A 21,248-nucleotide genomic window follows, 5' to 3' on the forward strand; every position below is an offset into this window, starting at 1 on the left:
CCAACACTTTAGCTAAGATCTTTACATCAACATTGAGCAGAGAGATCGGCCTGTACGAGGAACACTCTGTTGGGTCTTTGCCCTTTTTTAAAAGAAGAATAATAGATGCCTCATTGAAAGAGGGTGGCAATTTGCTGTAATTAAATGAGTCAGATAATACTGAAAGTAACTGAGGAGAAAGAAGTGAGGAGAATGATTTATAAAATTCCACAGGGAACCCATCAGGTCCAGGAGATTTCCCTGAGGACAGTGCAGAAATTGCAAAAGATATTTCTTCTGGTGATATAGGCGCATTGAGTTTGGCTTTGAAATCAGATGAAAGTGAGGGGATATTCAGATTCTGTAAAAATTGATCCACAGAGATATTGTCATTCAGGGATTCAGAGGAATAAAGCCGAGAGTAAACATTTTTAAATGCGTCATTAATTTCTAAATGATCCGATGTAAAGTCTCCATTCTCCTTCCGGATCTTTGTAATATGTTGTTTGGCTTTGGAACGCCTCAGCTGATTGGCTAGGAATTTACCAGACTTATCCCCATGAATGTAAAAGTGGCTCTTGCTTTCGAGAAGTTGGCGTTCGACAGGTTGAGTGGACAGAAGGTTAAATTTAGTTTGGAGTTCAACGCGCTTCTTGTATAATTCAGGGTTCTTAGTTTGGGCATATATTTGATCCAAATCTTTAATCTGGTTAATGAGGTCTGCTTGATCTGCACGGGATCTTCTATTGAGATTTGCTGTGTAAGAGATTATTTGACCCCTCAGATATGCTTTCATGGCATCCCAGACAATCTGGGATGGCACTTCAGGTGATGTATTAGTGTTAAAATAAAAGGTTATCTGGTCCTTAATAAATTTTATGAAATCATCATCCGATAGTAGCACATCATTTCTTAGGTAAGGTTCCCAAAACTGCTCACAATACCCCCGGTGCAGTCTGACCGGTGCCTCGTAAAGCCTCAGCATCACATCCTTGCTTTCATATTCTAGTCCTCTCAAAACGAATGTGAAGATTGTATTTGCTAACTCAACCTGCAAGTTAACCTTTAGGGCATCCTGCACTTTTTGAATTTTTGAACTCAGATTTTTGAATTTCCTTCCTGTTTAGAAAATAGTCTCTGCCTTTATTCCTTCTACCAAAGTGCATGACCATGCGCTTCCCCGCATTATATTCTATCAGCCACTTCTTCGTCCATTCTCCCAATATGTCCAAGTCCTTCTGCAGCCTCTCTGCTTCCTCAAGAATACCTGCCCCTCCACCTACCTTCGTATTGCCTGTGAATTTGGCCACAAAGCCATCAATTCTGTCATCAGATCATTAGCGTGAAAAGAAGTGGGTACTCCAGCCACTATGCTGTAACTTAATAAACCCTAACCCGTTCGTTTGGACCACGGGAGGAAACCGGAGCACCCGGAGTAAATCCACGTGGCACAGCGGTGGGAGTGGAACCCAGGTCACTAGTGCTGTAAAGTGTTATACTGACTGTTACGCTACTGTCCCGCTCCTCAGTACCATGCCACTCCAGTCAGATTATTGGTCAATCAGGCGTCTGTCGCGGGTTTGAAATGCTCTGGAATGAGACTGCACAGGGCGGGCCGATTGGCCTATAAGCATTCCCAGCTGTTCCTACTGCTCTGCTCTTTGCCCCAGCCCTGGGGAGCTTGTGTTTCGATGCTGTGTGTCCTTTTCCCAGGCGGAGTGTCTTGCAGAGCCCGAATGTGCATGAGGTGACTGAGGCCTTGTGTTCTCTCTCCACAGCATGGCTGTACGGCGACCCACGGGAGGTGATTTACCCGAGGAATTCCACCGGCATGTACTGTGGCGTTGGCAACAACGAGTGAGTTGTGGGTCACCAGAGCTGGTGGGAGGCAAGAGGAGGGAGAATCTCTACGGAGGGGTATTAACCTCTCAACCCTCTTCTACCTGTAACCTCTTGGATTGTGCGTATGATGATTGGGTTGTGGGTATAATGGTTGGTTTGTGGGTTTGATAATTGTGTTGTGGGCATGGTGGTTGGTTTGTGGGCTTTCTGGTTGGTTTGTGGGCTTTCTGGTTGGTTTGTGGGCTTTCTGGTTGGTTTGTGGGCTTTCTGGTTGGTTTGTGGGCTTTCTGGTTGGTTTGTGGGCTTTCTGGTTGGTTTGTGGGCTTTCTGGTTGGTTTGTGGGTTTGATGGTTGGTTTGTGGGTTTGATAATTGTGTTGTGGGCTTGATGGTTATGTTGTGGGTATGATGGTGGGGTTGTGGGCTTGATGGCTGGGTTGTGGGCTTGATGAATGTGTTGTGGGCTTGATGGCTGGGCTGTGGGTTTGATGGCTGGGCTGTGGGTTTGATGGCTGGGCTGTGGGTTTGATGGCTGGGCTGTGGGTTTGATGGTTGTGTTGTGGGTTTGATGGTGGGGTTGTGAGCTTGGTAGTAGTGTTGTGAGTTTGATGGCTGGGTTGTGGGCCTGGTGGTTGTGGATATGATAGTTTGGTTGAGTTGTGGGTTTGATGGTTGGATTTTGGGTCTGATGGCTGGATTGTGGGCATGATGGTTGGGTTGTCTGTTTGAAGGCTGGGTTGTGGGCTTGGTGGTTGGGTTGTGGGTTTGATGGTTGGGTTGTGGGTATGATCTTTGAGTTGTAGGTTTGTTGGTTGGTTTTGCTTGGTAGTTGTTTGTGGGTTTGATGGTGGGGTTGCAGGCTTGGTGGTAGTGATGTGGGTTTGATGGTAGTGTCATGGGCTTGATGGCCGGGTTGTGGGCTTGATGGCCGGGTTGTGGGCTTGGTGGCCGGGTTGTGGGCTTGGTGGCCGGGTTGTGGGCATGGTGGTTGGATTGTGGGCTTGATGGTTGGTGTGGCTGTTTGAAGGTTGGCTTGTGAGCTTTGTGGTTGGGTTGTGGGATTGAAGGTCGTGTTGTGTGTATGATCATTGGGTTGTGGGTATGATGGTTGTGTTGTGGGTTTGATCATTGGGTTTTGGCTATGATCGTTGGGTTGTGGGCTTTCTGGCCGGGTTCTGGGCTTTCTGGCCGGGTTCTGGGCTTTCTGGCCGGGTTGTGGGCTTTCTGGCCAGGTTGTGGGCTTGCTGGCCGGGTTGTGTGCTTGATAGCTGATTTGTTTGAAGGCTGGGTTGTGGGCTTCGTGGTAGTGTTGTGGGCTTGATGGATGCGTTGAGGTTTGATGGATGCGTTGAGGTTTGATGGATGCGTTGAGGTTTGATGGATGCGTTGAGGTTTGATGGATGCGTTGAGGTTTGATGGATGCGTTGAGGTTTGATGGATGCGTTAAGGGTTTGATGGATGCGTTGAGAGTTTGATGGCTGGGCTGTGGGCTTTCTGGTTGGTTTACAGGTTTGATGGTGGGGTTGTGGGCTTGATAGTAGTGTTGTGGATTTGATCGTTGGTTTGTGTGTATAATCATTGGTTTGTGGGTTTGATAGTGGGGTTGCGGGCTTAGTGGTAGTGTTGTGGGCTTGATGGATGTGTTGAGTGCTCGATGGATGTGTTGAGTGCTCGATGGATGTGTTGAGTGCTCGATGGATGTGTTGAGTGCTCGATGGATGTGTTGAGTGCTCGATGGATGTGTTGAGTGCTCGATGGATGTGTTGAGTGCTCGATGGATGTGTTGAGTGCTCGATGGATGTGTTGAGTGCTCGATGGATGTGTTGAGTGCTCGATGGATGTGTTGAGTGCTCGATGGATGTGTTGCGTGCTCGATGGATGTGTTGCGTGCTCGATGGATGTGTTGCGTGCTCGATGGATGTGTTGCGTGCTCGATGGATGTGTTGCGTGCTCGATGGATGTGTTGCGTGCTCGATGGATGTGTTGAGTGCTCGATGGATGGTTTGTGGGTTTGATGGCTGGGTTGCATGCAGTTTAATGTTTCACTATTTGTTAAACAACAATAGAATATAGAGCATGGGAAAATGCCCTTCGCACCACAATGTTGTTCTGAATTGTTTAAATTATTAATCAAAAGTCTAGGCATTCAAATTAGTAATCCCTTCCACCTAGACCTGGAGCTCCCAGTCTGGGGTTCATGGGCCCCTTGGTTAATCATGGCATCAAAAGTGTTGGGAACACCTGACAAGACAATGTCCATATTCTTGCATTTCGTGTACATTCATGTGCCTATCCAAGAGCCCCTTGAATACCCTTTAGAATTTGACTCCATCACAACCCCTGTAACACATTACAGGCAGACACCTTTCTTCCCGCCATGTAAATAGTCCTTCCAGGTGAGGCAACACTTCACCTATGAACCCATTGGGGTCGTCTACTGTATCTGGTGCTCCTGCGGTGGGCCTCCTCTACCCAGGTGAGACCTGACATAGACTGGGGGGTTGCTTCATCGCGCAACGTTTCTCCATATGCAAAACGCAGGATTTCCCAGTGGCCAAACGTTTTATATCTGATCTCCATTCCAAAAGTGACACGTCTGTCCATGGCTTATTGCATGATGAGGCCAGTCATTCATATTATGTTTGGATATCCTCCAACCTGATGGCATGAACTTCGATTTTGCGGGCTTCTGGTTATTTTTTCCCCTCTCCTTTCTGTCTTCTTCAATTCTCCACTCTGGTCCCAGCTTGATCTCTTCTCCCCTGCTTATCACCTCCACCCAGTGCCTCTCCTCCTTCCCTTTTCCCCACGATCCACTCTCCTCTCCTATCAGATTCCTTCCTTTACCTTTCTCACCTCTCACCTCCCAGCTTCATCCCCTCCCTCCACTTTCTTATTCTGCCATTTTCCCTGTTTCCTTTCCAGTCCTGAAGAAGGGTCTCAGCCTGAAATATTGACAGTTTATTCATTTCCATAGATGCGGCCTGACCTGCTGAATTCCTCCAGCATTTTGTGTGTCGTGTATCTGTGTTTCAACGTTCCTCTCCTCATAAGCTCTATGCTCCTGCATCTGCCGCATCTCTGCGCCCCCATTCTCTGTTTCTGTGCTTCCGAGTCGGACGGGGTTCACCAAGGGCAGTCGGTGGTGTGGGAGGGACAGGCAGTTCTGTGGAGTGGTCCACCTCCTGTGCTGAGACTCCCGCTGCCTGGTAATTCCCACTCTAACACACCTTCTCTTCCAAAGGGCGAAGCCTTATGTCCTCTACTTCGACATCCTGAAATGCGTCTCGCCCACAGGTATCCTGACCTCGGCTCTCAACGGGCTGCAGTGCCCAACCACACAGGTAACGGCCACTCGAGTGGGTGGGGGGTGGGGGCTTCCTCCCCAGTGCTCAAATGCTGCTGGGGGACCACAAGGCTCTAAGTTGTTCTGACAGTCATGAATGTTTGACATCTCCTCTCTGTGGTGTTGCTGCTCGCTAAGGAGATACTCGTGCCTTCAAACCTCGAGTGATCATCTCTGGGCTTCCTGCTCACTTATGTCCCCTACTGGGGAATAGGCCACCAAAAGCAGCTCACCAGAGTCCCCCATCCTGGGGGAGAGAGCCTTTCAGGTGTAGCCCATCAAAGATCCCCCCTCTCCCAGGAACGAGGTCTCCGGAGCTTCCGTTGGTGTTTCTGCGGTTGCTTGCTCCGTGCCGGCTTCAGACCGTCTGTGGCAGAGTTCGTGCTTCTTGCAGCCAGGAGCATTTTCTACAACCAGCACTGCGACTGACTGACCAGTGTTGGAACACACCGATGGTCCCTGGCGTCTGTTGGATTTACCTCCTGCTGGACCCAGCTGCCAATGGGCCGAAGGGTCTGTAGAGCTCGATGACTCCCAACCCCGATCTAACTCCCCTTGTGAAGCTTAACAAGTCTGCAGATGGTGAAATCCTGACAGAGGCATAGGGAGCATTCAGCAGGCTGCACAGCATCTGTGACACGAAGATTCCTCTCCAGGTCGGACTGCTGCCCTTCTTTACAACATAGGTCATTACAGCACAGTACAGGCCCAATATTCTGCCAACCTTTCAGCCAATATCAACCTAACCCTCCCTCCCACATAACCCTCCACTTCTCGATCATCCTTGTCATGGAAAGGAGTCACGAGGAATTTCTTCGGCCTCCTGAGAAGTAGACGTGTTGGTCAGCTTACCTGGTCCTGATATAAACATGATTGGACCAGGACCAACTATTGGTAATGTTCACATCTGGGAGCTTGAAGCTCTCAACCATCTCAACCTCAGCAACCCTGATGTAGAGAGGAGGATGTGCACTGCCCCCCCCCCGCCCCCGAAGCCGAAGACCATCTCTTTGGTTTTGTTGACATTGAAGGAAAGGTTGTTGTCATGACACCATGTTGCCAGTCTCTCTGTCTCTTGCCTGTACTCCAGCAACGTTATTTAAGATGTGACCCTCTACAGTGGTGTCATCTGAAAGCCCGTGGATGGGGTTAGAGCAGAGTTTGACCTCGCAATCATGAGTGTACGGGGAGTAGGGGAGAGCGTTGAGGGCACAACCTTGTGGGACTCCATTGTTTAGAAAAGTCATGGTGGATGTGGCGCTGCCTGTCCTTACTGATGACGTTCTGTTAGTCAGGAAGTCAACAATCCAGTTGTAGAAGGAGGTGTTAACTCTCAGGAGTTTAGTGATGAGTTTGCTTGAAATGGATAGTATTAAAGGCAGAACTGTGGTCAATAAATAATAGTCTGAAGTAGGTGCCTTTACTGCCCAGATGCTCCAGGGATGAGTGTAGGACCAGGGAGATGGTGTCCACCAGGGGAGAGGTTGTCTGGGAGGCTGGAGTTAATGCATACATGACCAGCCTCTTTAAGCACTCACGACGGTCGATGTCAGGGACACCGGGAAGTAGTTGCTAAGCACATTACCTTGTTTTAGACCAGAAGGCATAGGGGCAGAATTAGGCCATTCAGCCCATTGAGTATGCTCTGCCATTTCATCATGGCTGATCCCAGATCTCACTCTTGGGTCATGGGATGATAGCAGTTTTCTTAAAACTGGATTGAAGCAGGGAGAGGTTAAAAATATAAGACCATAAGATATAGAGCAGAAGTAGGCCATTTGGCCCATTGAGTCTGCTCCGCCATTCAAACATGGGCTGATCCAATTCTTCCCCACTCCCCTGCCTTCTCCCCATACCCTTTGATGTCCTGGCTAATCAAGAACCTATCTATCTCTGCCTTAAATACACCCAATGACTTGGCCTCCACAGCTGCTCGTGGCAACAAACTCCACAGGTTTCTCCACATCTTAGTTTGAAATGGACATCCTTCAATCCTTTTTTTATATATTTATTTATTAAATTTTAGAAAATTACAAAGAATAAATGTGATGATAAATAGTGAGAAAAATAATATTAACCCTCCCCCCTCCCAACCCTTATCTAAAGAAAGAAAAAAAAAGAGAAAGATTGCCTGGATATCGGAGGATCCCCACATGCTCCATGGAGTTCAAAATAATTTTAATATTTATTTTTACTTTCCCCAATTACTTTATAATTTTATCTTCAAAGGACCTATGTATTTAATCCTATCTTTTGTAGGTATGGGAGCCAAATTTTCAAAAATATATCATATTCATTTCTTAGATTGTATGTAATTTTTTCAAGTGGAATACAACTATGTATTTCATTATTTCAACGATCCATAGTTAAATATAAATCAGATTTCCAAGTAACTGCGATAACTTTTTTGGCTACTGTCAATGCAATTTTTATAAATTTTTTCTGATACTTATTCAATTTAAGTTTCGGTATTGTCCCTTTAATGTCTCCTAATAAAAATAATACTGGACTATGTGGGAGTTGTACTCCAGTAATTTGTTTCAATAAAAGTCTTAGATTTATCCAAAATGGTTGAATTTTAAAACAAGACCAAGTAAAATGTAAGAAAGTACCAATTTCTTGATTACATCGAAAACATTGGTCAAACATATTTGAATTTAATCTATTTATTTTCTGTGGTGTTATATATAATTGATGTAAAAAATTATATTGTATTAATCTAAGTCGAACATTTATTGCATTTCTCATACTATCAGAACATAATCTTGACCAATTTTTTCCATCAATTTTAACATTCAAATCAGATTCCCATTTTTGTCTTGATTTATGAATTCCTGATTTAATTGTCTGTTTTTGAATCAAATTATACATACAAGATGTAAATTTTTTAATTTTTCCTTTTCGAATTAATATTTCTATTTCACTAGATTTTGGCATCAACATTGTTTGACCCAGCTTTTCTCATAAATAAGCCTTTAATTGAAAATAACAGAAAAGAGTATTATATTTATTTTTTTAATTGATCAAACGACATCAATATACCTCCTTCAAAACGATCACCTATATATTTTGGAACCAATTATGTAAAAGTTTATTATCCATTGTAAAAGGAATAAGCCTATTTTGAATTAAAGTTCTTTTTGCTAATAAAGATTTCTTTATCTCATCGTCCATATTTACCTTATTCCATAAATCAATCAAGTGTCTTAATATAGGAGATTCTTTTTTTTCCCGTATCCATTTAGATTTCCATTTATATATAAAATCTTCTGGTATATTTTCTCCTATCTTATCTAATTCTATTCTAATCCATGCCAGTTTTTCTTCATCAAAAAAAGACGCAATAAATCGAAGTTGATTTGCTTTATAATAATTCTTAAAATTTGGAAGTTGTAACCCTCCTAAATCAAATTTACGTGTCAATTTTTCCAATGATATTCTTGACATCTTTCCTTTCCAAAGAAATTTCCTTAATATTTATTCAGTTCTTCAAAAAACTTCTGAGGTAATTGTATTGGTAAAGTTTGAAATAAATATTGCAATCTAGGAAATATATTCATTTTTACAGCATTAACTCTACCTATTAATGTTATTGGTAACATCATCCATTTATCAAGATCCTCTTTTTTTAATAATGGCAAATAATTTTGTTTATATAAATTTTTTACATCATTATCAACTCTAATACTTAAATATTTTATCCCGTTTATTGACCATCGAAATTGAGTTACTAATCGACATTGATTATAATTTCCTTTGGTAAGGGGTAAAATTTCACTTTTATCCCAATTTACTTTATACCCTGATACTTTCCCATATTCTTCCAATCTAAAAGATAATCTTTGCAAAGATTGCAATGGGTTTGTTAAATAAATCAAAACATCATCAGCAAATAAATTAATCTTATATTCTTCTTGATTAACTCTAAAGCCCCCAATGTCTGAATCTGTTCTAATTAATTCAGCTAATGGTTCTATTGCCAATACAAATAAAGCAGGTGATAATGGGCAGCCTTGTCTAGTTGACCTCGTTAAGCAAAATGGTGTTGAAATCTGACCATTTGTAACTACTTTAGCTTGAGGATTAGTATTTAAGGTTTTAATCCATTGTATAAAACTCATATTTTTCCAATATCTTAAATAAAAAATCCCATTCCAATCTGACGTCCTTCAATTCTGAAGTCGTGACCACTTGTCCTAGACTCCCCTACCATGGGAAATAATTTTGCCATATCCAATTTGTTCAGGCCTTTTAACATTTGGAATGTTTCCACGAGTTCCCCCTTTGTTCTCCTTAAACTCCAGAGAATACAGCCCAGAAGCTGCCAGACATTCCTCATCCAGTAACCCTTTCATTCCTGGAATCATTCTCATAAATATCTGCAAATAGCCCCCAGAAGCTGATCCGCTGTGCTGGATCCAAGAGTTAGTGGAGCCTTGAGGTGAATCTCTCTTGCGAATATAGGGAGGCAGCGCAGTAGTGGAGTGGTTAGCGTTCTGCTATCACAGTGCAAGAAACCAGGGTTCAATTCCCGCTGCTGTCCACATAGAGCTTGTATGTTCTCCTCGTGATCGTGTGGGTTTGCCCTGGGTGCTCCGGTTGCCTGCCACATTCTGAAGATGTATGGGTTAGTAGGTTAATTGGTTAGATGGGTTTAGGCTCAGTGGCCTGTTACTGTACTGTATCTCAGTATAAAAAAATTTGTGTTAACTTACTCCTAAAATTTCACGTTCTCAAAACCCTTGGGTACAGAACGACTTAGCGTATCACCACTGCAGTGCCGGTGACCCATGTTCAGATCCTGCTGCTATCTGTAAGGAGTTGGTACCTTCTCCCCGACTCGGCGTCTGTTTCCTCTGGGTGCTCCAGTTTCCTCCCACTGTCCAAAGATGTACGGGTTAGGGTTACTAAGTTGTGGGCATGCTTTGTTGGCGTGCTGTCGCCAACACGCCCGTGCCGATTTGATTTGGTGCATCTCACTGTACGTTGCAATGTTCTGATGTACATGCGAGAGAAAAAAAATTGATCTCAAATCTCTACCCCACGGAAATGAAACCGAGTTGCCAGTGAGTGTTGAAACCCTTTCTGCACCGTCTCAGGTAGGGCAGGGAGTAGTAGCTGGAGCTATGGAGGTGTGCCTCATGCTTTGTACCTCTGTGTTGTTCCTGTTTCACCCAGGTGTGTGTGTCGCAGTGCCCCAGTGAGTTCTGGCTTCCAGTGTTGACGTTCGTGCCAGGAATGAAGGCGTCAAACATCTTCCAGCAGCAGTACTGCAACCCCATTCTGGACCTGTCCACGACCAGCCTGGTGAGTGCGTCTGCAGTCACGAGCACCGTGCAATGCTCCGTTCCTGACGCTGATCTCGAGCGGTGGAGGCGGAGAGCAGATCTGATGGGGGCTTAGATGGAGTAGACAGACAGGTTGAAATACCCAATACCAGAGGGCATGCGTTTAAGGATAATGTGAGGGGTAATTTTTTTTGTTACACAGAGAGTGGTGGGTGCCTGGCACTCACTGGCTGGGCTGGTGGCAGAGGCAGAAACATTGGAGACTCTTCAGAGTTCAGATAAGCACTTGAATGTGAGGAAAGTGGAAGGATATGGACATTGCGTAGGAGAGGGGATTAGTTTAGTTGGTCATTTGATTACTAATTTAATAGGTCTGGCACAGCATTGTGGGCTGAAGAGCCTGTTCCTGTGCTGAAGGAGGGACAAATGTAGGTTTGTTATTGCCTGTTGGACCGAGTTACAGTCAGCGACACTCGGCAGGTCGGGCAGCGTCCACGGAGAGGAATAAACAGTCGACGTTTCGGGCCAGGGCTGGGAAGGAAGTGGGCAGAGGCCAGAATTAGAGGGTGGGTGAAGGGGAAGGAGTTCAAGCTGGCATGTGACAGGTGTGACCAGGTGAGGGGGAATGTGGGTAGGAAGGGGAGGGGGTGAAATGAAGAAAGATGATTGATGGAAGAGGTAAAGGGCTGGAGAAGATAGGAGAGAGTGGACGAGGAGAAAGGGAAGGAGGAGAGGGACCACAGGGAGGTGAGGAGATGAGAAGGGGTGAGAGGGAGACCAGCAGGGAGAATGGCAAAAAGGAGAGGAGGGATGAATTACTGGATGTAGGAGAAAGCCGTGTTCATGTTATCGGGTCGGAGGCCACCCAAATGTTGGTATGTTAGCCTCCACAGGTGTTTCTCCTCCCACCAGAGTTTGCCCTCGGCGTAACAGCAGAGTAGGCCGTGGACCAACAGGTCGGGATGAGGGAAGTCTAACTGAAATGGGTTAATTCAGTGCAGAGCCTGTGTCACGCAGACAGATTGTTCTGTCCGTTCTGTGGGTTCGTCGAGGTCATAGAACGACACAGAGTGCAGAACGTGGTGTAACAGCCACAGGGCAGGCACTGTGCGAAGCTCGCGATGAGGTAGATCGGCCACGGGGGCAGCACAACCAGCATGGTTCAGTGGTGTTGGGGACTGGTGAGGGCCATCATTGGGTCAGACAGTACTTCGCACAGAAATAGGCCTTTTGGTCTGCCTAGTCCCACTGACCTGCACCTGGACCATCGCCCTCCATACCCCTACTATCCATGTACTTATCCAGACTCTCCTAAAATGTCGAAACCACTTCCACTGGCAGCTTCTTCCACACTCCCACCGACCTCTGTCCCCTCAGCTTCCCCTTAAAATTTTCACCTTTCACCCTTAACCCAGGAACTCTAGTTCGAGTCTCACCCAACCTCAGTGGAAAAAGCTTGCTTGCAGTTACCTTATCAATAACCCTTGTAATTTTGTATACCTCTATCAATTTCCTGTGCTCAAAGGAATAAATCTAGTTACCTTTCCCTATAACTCAGGTCCTCAAGTCCCAGTGACATCCCTGTATGCTTTCAATCTTACTGATAACTTTCTACAGGCTCACCTTCTCCTGAAAGGCTTTGGCACAGTCCCTCACTGTGTGAAGGGGTGAATGGTGTTGTCAGTGCTGATGGAGTCGGTTGGTCACTGATAACTGAAGTCACTACCACATCCACCAATCTACCAGCACCAGCAGTACCTCTGTGAAGCCAGGCAGAGCTTGATAGAAACATAGAAAACCTACAGCACAGAACAGGCCCTCCGGCCCACAGAGTTGTACCGATCATGTCCCTACCTTAGAAATTACTAGGCTTACCCATAGCCCTCTATTTTACTAAGCTCCATGTACCTATCTAAAAGCCCCTTAAAAGACCCTATCGTATCCGCCTCCACCACCGTTGCCGGCAGCCCATTCCACACACTCACCACTCTGAGTAAAAACTAGGCCATTCAATACTCAATAGGATTCAATGAGATCTCACCCCCCCATCCCTCCAGCAAGTACAGGCCCACAGCCATCAAACACTCCTCAGCCATTAACCCTTTCATTCTCAGGATCCCCTCCAATAGCAGCACATCTGCTCACAATTACTAACATTGCATTTGCCTTCCTTTCTGTCAAATCAACTTGTTCTGCCCTCTTCCTCTGCCTGTCTGCACCCCACACCCGTCTGCACCCCACACCCGTCTGCACCCCACACCCGTCTGCACCCCACACCCGTCTGCACCCCACACCCGTCTGCACCATACTCCCTTACAAGCCTGATCCTCCCCACTCCCTTACAAGCCTGATGTTCCCCCACACCCTTACAAGCCTGATCCTCTCCACACCCTTACAAGCCTGATCCTCCCCACACCCTTACAAGCCTGATCCTCACCACACCCTTACAAGCCTGATCCTCCCCACACCCTTACAAGCCTGATGTTCCCCACACCCTTACAAGCCTGATCCTCCCCACACCCTTACAAGCCTGATCCTCCCCACACCCTTACAAGCCTGATCCTCCCCCACACCCTTACAAGCCTGATCCTCCCCCCCACCCTTACAAGCCTGATCCTCCCCACACCCTTACAAGCCTGATCCTCCCCCACACCCTTACAAGCCTGATGTTCCCCACACCCTTACAAGCCTGATGTTCCCCACACCCTTACAAGCCTGATCCTCCCCACACCCTTACAAGCCTGATCCTCCCCCACACCCTTACAAGCCTGATCCTCCCCACACCCTTACAAGCCTGATGTTCCCCACACCCTTACAAGCCTGATGTTCCTCCACACCCTTACAAGCCTGATCCTCCCCACACCCTTACAAGCCTGATCCTCCCCCACACCCTTACAAGCCTGATCCTCCCCCACACCCTTACAAGCCTGATGTTCCCCACACCCTTACAAGCCTGATGCTCCCCCACACCCTTACAAGCCTGATCCTCCCCCACACCCTTACAAGCCTGATGTTCCCCACACCCTTACAAGCCTGATGTTCCCCCACACCCTTACAAGCCTGATCCTCCCCCACACCCTTACAAGCCTGATCCTCCCCACACCCTTACAAGCCTGATGCTCCCCACACCCTTACAAGCCTGATGTTCCCCCACACCCTTACAAGCCTGATGCTCCCCCACACCCTTACAAGCCTGATGTTCCCCACACCCTTACAAGCCTGATGTTCCCCACACCCTTACAAGCCTGATCCTCCCCCACACCCTTACAAGCCTGATGTTCCCCCCCCACCCTTACAAGCCTGATGTTCCCCACACCCTTACAAGCCTGATGTTCCCCACACCCTTACAAGCCTGATGTTCCCCCACACCCTTACAAGCCTGATCCTCCCCACACCCTTACAAGCCTGATCCTCCCCACACCCTTACAAGCCTGATGCTCCCCACACCCTTACAAGCCTGATGTTCCCCCACACCCTTACAAGCCTGATGTTCCCCACACCCTTTCAAGCCTGATGTTCCCCACACCCTTACAAGCCTGATGCTCCCCACACCCTTACAAGCCTGATGCTGCCCCACTCCCTTACAAGCCTGATGTTCCCCACACCCTTACAAGCCTGATCCTCCCCACACCCTTACAAGCCTGATGTTCCCCCACACCCTTACAAGCCTGATGCTCCCCACACCCTTACAAGCCTGATGCTGCCCCACTCCCTTACAAGCCTGATGTTCCCCACACCCTTACAAGCCTGATCCTCCCCACACCCTTACAAGCCTGATGTTCCCCCACACCCTTACAAGCCTGATGTTCCCCACACCCTTACAAGCCTGATCCTCCCCACACCCTTACAAGCCTGATGTTCCCCCACACCCTTACAAGCCTGATGCTCCCCACACCCTTACAAGCCTGATGTTCCCCCACACCCTGACTAGTCTGATGCTCCCCACACCCTTACAAGCCTGATGTTCCCCCACACCCTTACAAGCCTGATCCTCCCCACACCCTTTCAAGCCTGATGTTCCCCACGCCCTTACAAGCCTGATGCTCCCCACACCCTTACAAGCCTGATGCTCCCCACACCCTTACAAGCCTGATGCTGCCCCACTCCCTTACAAGCCTGATGTTCCCCCACACCCTGACTAGTCTGATGTTCCCCACACCCTTACAAGCCTGATCCTCCCCACACCCTTACAAGCCTGATGCTCCCCTCACCCTGACTAGTCTGATGCTCCCCCACACCCTTACAATCCTGATGTTCCCCCACACCCTTACAATCCTGATGTTCCCCCACACCCTTACAAGCCTGATCCTCCCCACACCCTTACAAGCCTGATCCTCCCCACACCCTGACTAGTCTGATCCTCCCCCACACCCTTACAAGCCTGATCCTCCCCCACACCCTTACAATCCTGATCCTCCCCACACCCTTACAAGCCTGATCCTCCCCACACCCTTACAAGCCTGATCCTCCCCCACACCCTTACAAGCCTGATCCTCCCCACACCCTTACAAGCCTGATGTTCCCCACACCCTTACAAGCCTGATGTTCCCCACACCCTTACAAGCCTGATGCTCCCCCACACCCTTACAAGCCTGATCCTCCCCACACCCTTACAAGCCTGATCCTCCCCCACACCCTTACAAGCCTGATGCTCCCCCACACCCTTACAAGCCTGATGTTCCCCACAACCTTACAAGCCTGATCCTCCCCACACCCTTACAAGCCTGATCCTCCCCACACCCTTACAAGCCTGATGTTCCCCACACCCTTACAAGCCTGATCCTCCCCACACCCTTACAAGCCTGATCCTCCCCCACACCCTTACAAGCCTGATGTTCCCCACACCCTTACAAGCCTGATGTTCCCCCTCACCCTGACTAGCCTGATGTTCCCCCACACCCTTACAAGCCTGATGTTCCCCACACCCTTACAAGCCTGATGTTCCCCACACCCTTACAAGCCTGATCCTCCCCCACACCCTTACAAGCCTGATGTTCCCCCCCACACCCTTACAAGCCTGATGTTCCCCCACACCCTTACAAGCCTGATCCTCCCCCACACCCTTACAAGCCTGATGTTCCCCACACCCTTACAAGCCTGATGTTCCCCACACCCTTACAAGTCTGATGCTCCCCCAAACCCTTACAAGCCTGATGTTCCCCCACACCCTTACAAGCCTGATGTTCCCCCACACCCTTACAAGCCTGATCCTCCCCCACACCCTTACAAGCCTGATGTTCCCCCACACCCTTACAAGCCTGATGTTCCCCCACACCCTTACAAGCCTGATCCTCCCCCACACCCTTACAAGCCTGATGTTCCCCCACACCCTTACAAGCCTGATCCTCCCCACACCCTTACAAGCCTGATCCTCCCCCACACCCTTACAAGCCTGATCCTCCCCACACCCTTACAAGCCTGATGTTCCCCACACCCTTACAAGCCTGATGTTCCCCACACCCTTACAAGCCTGATGTTCCCCCACACCCTTACAAGCCTGATGTTCCCCACACCCTTACAAGCCTGATGTTCCCCCACACCCTTACAAGCCTGATGTTCCCCACACCCTTACAAGCCTGATGTTCCCCCACACCCTTACAAGCCTGTTGTTCCCCCACACCCTTACAAGCCTGATGCTCCCCACACCCTTACAAGCCTGATGCTCCCCACTCCCTTACAAGCCTGATGCTCCCCACACCCTTACAAGCCTGATCCTCCCCACACCCTTACAAGCCTGATGTTCCCCCACACCCTTACAAGCCTGATGTTCCCCCTCACCCTGACTAGCCTGATGCTCCCCATTCTGTTGGCAGTCTCCTCCCTCGGGACTCTTGCTGTGCGGTGTCTAACTTTGGAGTGGTTTTCTTTCAGAAACCCCAGGAGATTGTGGCCAAGGAGCTGTGTCCCCCGTACACCATCCCGAGTATCCCCTGTGAGTATCGGACGCCTTGTCCGGGAGAGGGAAGGCGTGTGGTGGGTGACGGGGAGTTCAACTTCGAGTAATCAAATGAAACAATGTTCCTCTGAACCATGGTGCACCCACAAAGAACAGAAAGCAAAATATTACCATAAATACAGGAATAGAAACTAATTCAAAATGCATGTTGTGCAGAGCACAGCTAAACAGCGGCAGCTCACTGGCTTAGTGATGTGAGTTCGGGGGTGGCAGGGTATTCGTCAGTCTCACAGCCTGGGGTGGGGAGGACGCTGTTACCCAGTCTGGAAGCCCTAGTCCTGATGCTCCTGTACCTCCTTCCTGGGTCAAACAGATGGTGGGATGGGTGGTGGGTCAGAGAGAGAGATTGTGGGGTGGGTGGTGGGTCAGAGAGAGAGATTGTGGGGTGGGTGGTGGGTCAGAAAGAGAGATTGTGGGATGGGTGGTGGGTCAGAGAGAGAGATTGTGGGGTGGGTGGTGGGTCAGAGAGAGAGATTGTGGGGTGGGTGGTGGGTCAGAAAGAGAGATTGCGGGGTGGGTGGTGGGTCAGAGAGAGAGATTGTGGGATGGGTGGTGGGTCAGAGAGATTGTGGGGTGTGTGGTGGGTCAGAGAGAGATGTTGGGTTTGGTGGTGGGTCAGAGAGATTGTGGGTGGGTGGAGGGTCAGAGAGATTGCGGGATGGGTGGTGGGTCAGAGAGAGAGATTGTGGGGTGGGTGGTGGGTCAGAGAGAGAGATTGTGGGATGGGTGGTGGGTCAGAGAGAGATTGTGGGATGGGTGTTTGGTCACCGAGATTGTGGGGTGGGTGGTGGGTCAGAGAGAGAGATTGCGGGATGGGTGGTGGGTCAGAGAGAGATTGTGTGATGGGTGGTTGGTCACCGAGATTGTGGGGTGGGTGGTGGGTCAGAGAGAGATTGTGGGATGGGTGGTGGGTCAGAGAGAGATTGCGGGGTGGGTGGTGGGTCAGAGAGATTGCGGGATGGGTGGTGGGTCAGAGAGAGAGATTGTGGGGTGTGTGGTGGGTCAGAGAGAGAGATTGTGGGGTGGGTGGTGGGTCAGAGAGAGAGATTGTGGGATGGGTGGTGGGTCAGAGAGAGAGATTGTGGGGTGTGTGGTGGGTCAGAGAGAGAGATTGTGGGGTGGGTGGTGGGTCAGAGAGAGAGATTGTGGGATGGGTGGTGGGTCAGAGAGATTGTGGGGTGGGTGGTGGGTCAGAGAGAGATGGTGGGATGGGTGGTAGGTCAGAGAGATTGTGGGTGGGTGGAGGGTCAGAGAGATTGTGGGGTGTGTGGTGGGTCAGAGAGAGATGTTGGGATGGGTGGTGGGTCAGAGAGATTGTGGGTGGGTGGAGGGTCAGAGAGATTGCGGGATGGGTGGTGGGTCAGAGAGATTGCGGGGTGGGTGGTGGGTCAGAGAGAGATTGCGGGGTGGGTGGTGGGTCAGAGAGATTGCGGGATGGGTGGTGGGTCAGAGAGATTGTGGGGTGGGTGGTGGGTCAGAGAGAGAGATTGCGGGATGGGTGGTGGGTCAGAGAGAGATTGTGTGATGGGTGGTTGGTCACCGAGATTGTGGGGTGGGTGGTGGGTCAGAGAGAGATTGCGGGGTGGGTGGTGGGTCAGAGAGATTGCGGGATGGGTGGTGGGTCAGAGAGAGAGATTGTGGGGTGTGTGGTGGGTCAGAGAGAGAGATTGTGGGATGGGTGGTGGGTCAGAGAGAGAGATTGTGGGATGGGTGGTGGGTCAGAGAGATTGTGGGGTGGGTGGTGGGTCAGAGAGAGATGGTGGGATGGGTGGTAGGTCAGAGAGATTGTGGGTGGGTGGAGGGTCAGAGAGATTGTGGGGTGTGTGGTGGGTCAGAGAGAGATGTTGGGATGGGTGGTGGGTCAGAGAGATTGTGGGTGGGTGGAGGGTCAGAGAGATTGCGGGATGGGTGGTGGGTCAGAGAGATTGCGGGGTGTGTGGTGGGTCAGAGAGAGAGATTGTGGGATGGGTGGAGGGTCAGAGAGATTGTGGGATGGGTGGAGGGTCAGAGAGATTGTGGGGTGTGTGGTGGGTCAGAGAGAGAGATTGTGGGATGGGTGGTGGGTCAGAGAGAGACATTGTGGGGTGGGTGGTGGGTCAGAGAGAGAGATTGTGGGGTGGGTGGTGGGTCAGAGAGAGAGATTGTGGGATGGGTGGTGGGTCAGAGAGAGACATTGTGGGGTGGGTGGTGGGTCAGAGAGAGAGATTGTGGGATGGGTGGTGGGTCAGAGAGAGACATTGTGGGGTGTGTGGTGGGTCAGAGAGAGAGATTCTGGGGTGGGTGGTGGGTCAGAGAGAGAGATTGTGGGATGGGTGGTGGGTCAGAGAGAGACATTGTGGGGTGGGTGGTGGGTCAGAGAGAGAGATTGTGGGATGGGTGGTGGGTCAGAGAGAGACATTGTGGGGTGTGTGGTGGGTCAGAGAGAGAGATTGTGGGGTGGGTGGTGGGTCAGAGAGAGACATTGTGGGGTGGGTGGAGGGTCAGAGAGAGAGATTGTGGGGTGGGTGGTGGGTCAGAGAGAGAGATTGCGGGATGGGTGGTGGGTCAGAGAGAGAGATTGTGGGGTGTGTGGTGGGTCAGAGAGAGAGATTGTGGGATGGGTGGTGGGTCAGAGAGAGACATTGTGGGGTGGGTGGTGGGTCAGAGAGAGAGATTGTGGGATGGGTGGTGGGTCAGAAAGATTGTGGGATGGGTGGTGGGTCAGAGAGAGAGATTGTGGGGTGGGTGGTGGGTCAGAGAGAGAGATTGTGGGATGGGTGGTGGGTCAGAGAGATTGTGGGATGGGTGGTGGGTCAGAGGGAGATTGTGGGATGGGTGTTTGGTCACCGAGATTGTGGGGTGGGTGGTGGGTCAGAGAGATTGCGGGATGGGTGGTGGGTCAGAGAGAGAGATTGTGGGGTGGGTGGTGGGTCAGAGAGAGATGTTGGGATGGGTGGTGGGTCAGAGAGATTGTGGGTGGGTGGAGGGTCAGAGAGATTGCGGGATGGGTGGTGGGTCAGAGAGAGAGATTGTGGGGTGTGTGGTGGGTCAGAGAGAGAGATTGTGGGATGGGTGGTGGGTCAGAGAGAGAGATTGTGGGGTGGGTGGTGGGTCAGAGAGAGAGATTGTGGGATGGGTGGTGGGTCAGAGAGAGAGATTCTGGGATGGGTGGTGGGTCAGAGAGAGACATTGTGGGGTGGGTGGTGGGTCAGAGAGAGAGATTCTGGGATGGGTGGTGGGTCAGAGAGACAGATTGTGGGGTGGGTGGTGGGTCAGAGAGAGAGATTGTGGGATGGGTGGTGGGTCAGAGAGATTGTGGGATGGGTGGTGGGTCAGAGAGAGATTGTGGGATGGGTGGTGGGTCAGAGAGGTTGCGGGATGGGTGGTGGGTCAGAGAGATTGCGGAATGGGCGGTGGGTCAGAGAGAGATTGCGGGATGGGCGGTGGGTCAGAGAGATTGCGGGGTGGGCGGTGGGTCAGAGAGATTGCGGGGTGGGCGGTGGGTCAGAGAGGTTGCCGGATGGGCGGTGGGTCAGAGAGATTGCGGGATGGGCGGTGGGTCAGAGAGACATTGTGGGGTGGGCGGTGGGTCAGAGAGATTGTGGGATGGGTGGTGGGTCAGAGAGAGATTGTGGGATGGGTGGTGGGTCAGAGAGGTTGCGGGATGGGCGGTGGGTCAGAGAGATTGCGGAATGGGCGGTGGGTCAGAGAGGTTGCCGGATGGGCGGTGGGTCAGAGAGATTGCGGGATGGGCGGTGGGTCAGAGAGATTGCGGGATGGGCGGTGGGTCAGAGAGATTGCGGGGTGGGCGGTGGGTCAGAGAGGTTGCCGGATGGGCGGTGGGTCAGAGAGATTGCGGGATGGGCGGTGGGTCAGAGAGATTGCGGGATGGGCGGTGGGTCAGAGAGGTTGCGGGATGGGCGGTGGGTCAGAGAGGTTGCGGGATGGGCGGTGGGTCAGAGAGAGATTGCGGGATGGGCGGTGGGTCAGAGAGATTGCGGGGTGGGCGGTGGGTCAGAGAGATTGCGGGATGGGCGGTGGGTCAGAGAGATTGCGGGATGGGCGGTGGGTCAGAGAGATTGCGGGATGGGCGGTGGGTCAGAGAGAGATTGCGGGATGGGCGGTGGGTCAGAGAGATTGCGGGATGGGCGGTGGGTCAGAGAGAGATTGCGGGATGGGCGGTGGGTCAGAGAGAGATTGAGGGATGGGCGGTGGGTCAGAGAGAGATTGAGGGATGGGCGGTGGGTCAGAGAGACATTGAGGGTTGGGCGGTGGGTCAGAGAGAGATTGCGGGATGGGCGGTGGATCACAGAGAGATTGCAGGATGGGCGGTGGGTCACCGAGATTGTGGGATGGGTGGGTGGTGGGTCAGAGAGATTGCGGGGTGGGTGGTGGGTCAGAGAGAGATTGCGGGATGGGTGGTGGGTCTCCTTAACCCTTCGTCTACTCTGCTCATGGGGGGTGTGTGAGCTGGTATCCCAGCAACCCAGAGCCACTGACCATCCCACTGAACCCTGCCAGGGTTCTGAGACCACTTTGTACAGACAAGCCACTGCTCTGGGATGACGCTGTGCCCACTAACTCACTGTCCCTCTCTCACAGTCCTGGGCAGATGTGTGCCAAATCTGGATGGGACGGTCTTCCCGAAAAACTTCACGATCGAAGGCATGAGTCCCGGAAATGCCACGGAGGATGCAGTGAAGCAGGCAACAGAGTGAGTCCACACGCCCTCTGTTCCTGTTCCATCGTCAGGCTCCCACAAGCACTCCTCGTGCTCTGTGCCTCTGGCCGGGCTTGCCAAGTGCATTTCCCTTGCAGGGCTGCGATCTTTCTCCACCTCTGGCCCCTACACTTCTCCC

At 50.4% G+C, this 21,248-nt stretch overlaps 1 protein-coding gene across 1 annotated transcript in view; it reads left to right on the forward strand.

Moving 5' to 3' along the window:
• The window catches only part of slc44a4 (solute carrier family 44 member 4), a 147,436-nt gene that overhangs the window by 75,306 nt on the left and 50,882 nt on the right, over positions 1–21,248 (forward strand). The window contains exons 4-8 of the mRNA XM_073033819.1: positions 1,758–1,836; positions 5,065–5,164; positions 10,345–10,473; positions 16,326–16,386; positions 20,992–21,103. Coding sequence (XP_072889920.1) covers positions 1,758–1,836; positions 5,065–5,164; positions 10,345–10,473; positions 16,326–16,386; positions 20,992–21,103 — 481 coding nt within the window. The remainder of the gene's footprint in view (positions 1–1,757; positions 1,837–5,064; positions 5,165–10,344; positions 10,474–16,325; positions 16,387–20,991; positions 21,104–21,248) is intronic.

The sequence above is a fragment of the Hemitrygon akajei genome, chromosome 2 (assembly GCF_048418815.1).
Source record: "Hemitrygon akajei chromosome 2, sHemAka1.3, whole genome shotgun sequence".
NCBI classification, from domain to species: domain Eukaryota; kingdom Metazoa; phylum Chordata; class Chondrichthyes; order Myliobatiformes; family Dasyatidae; genus Hemitrygon; species Hemitrygon akajei.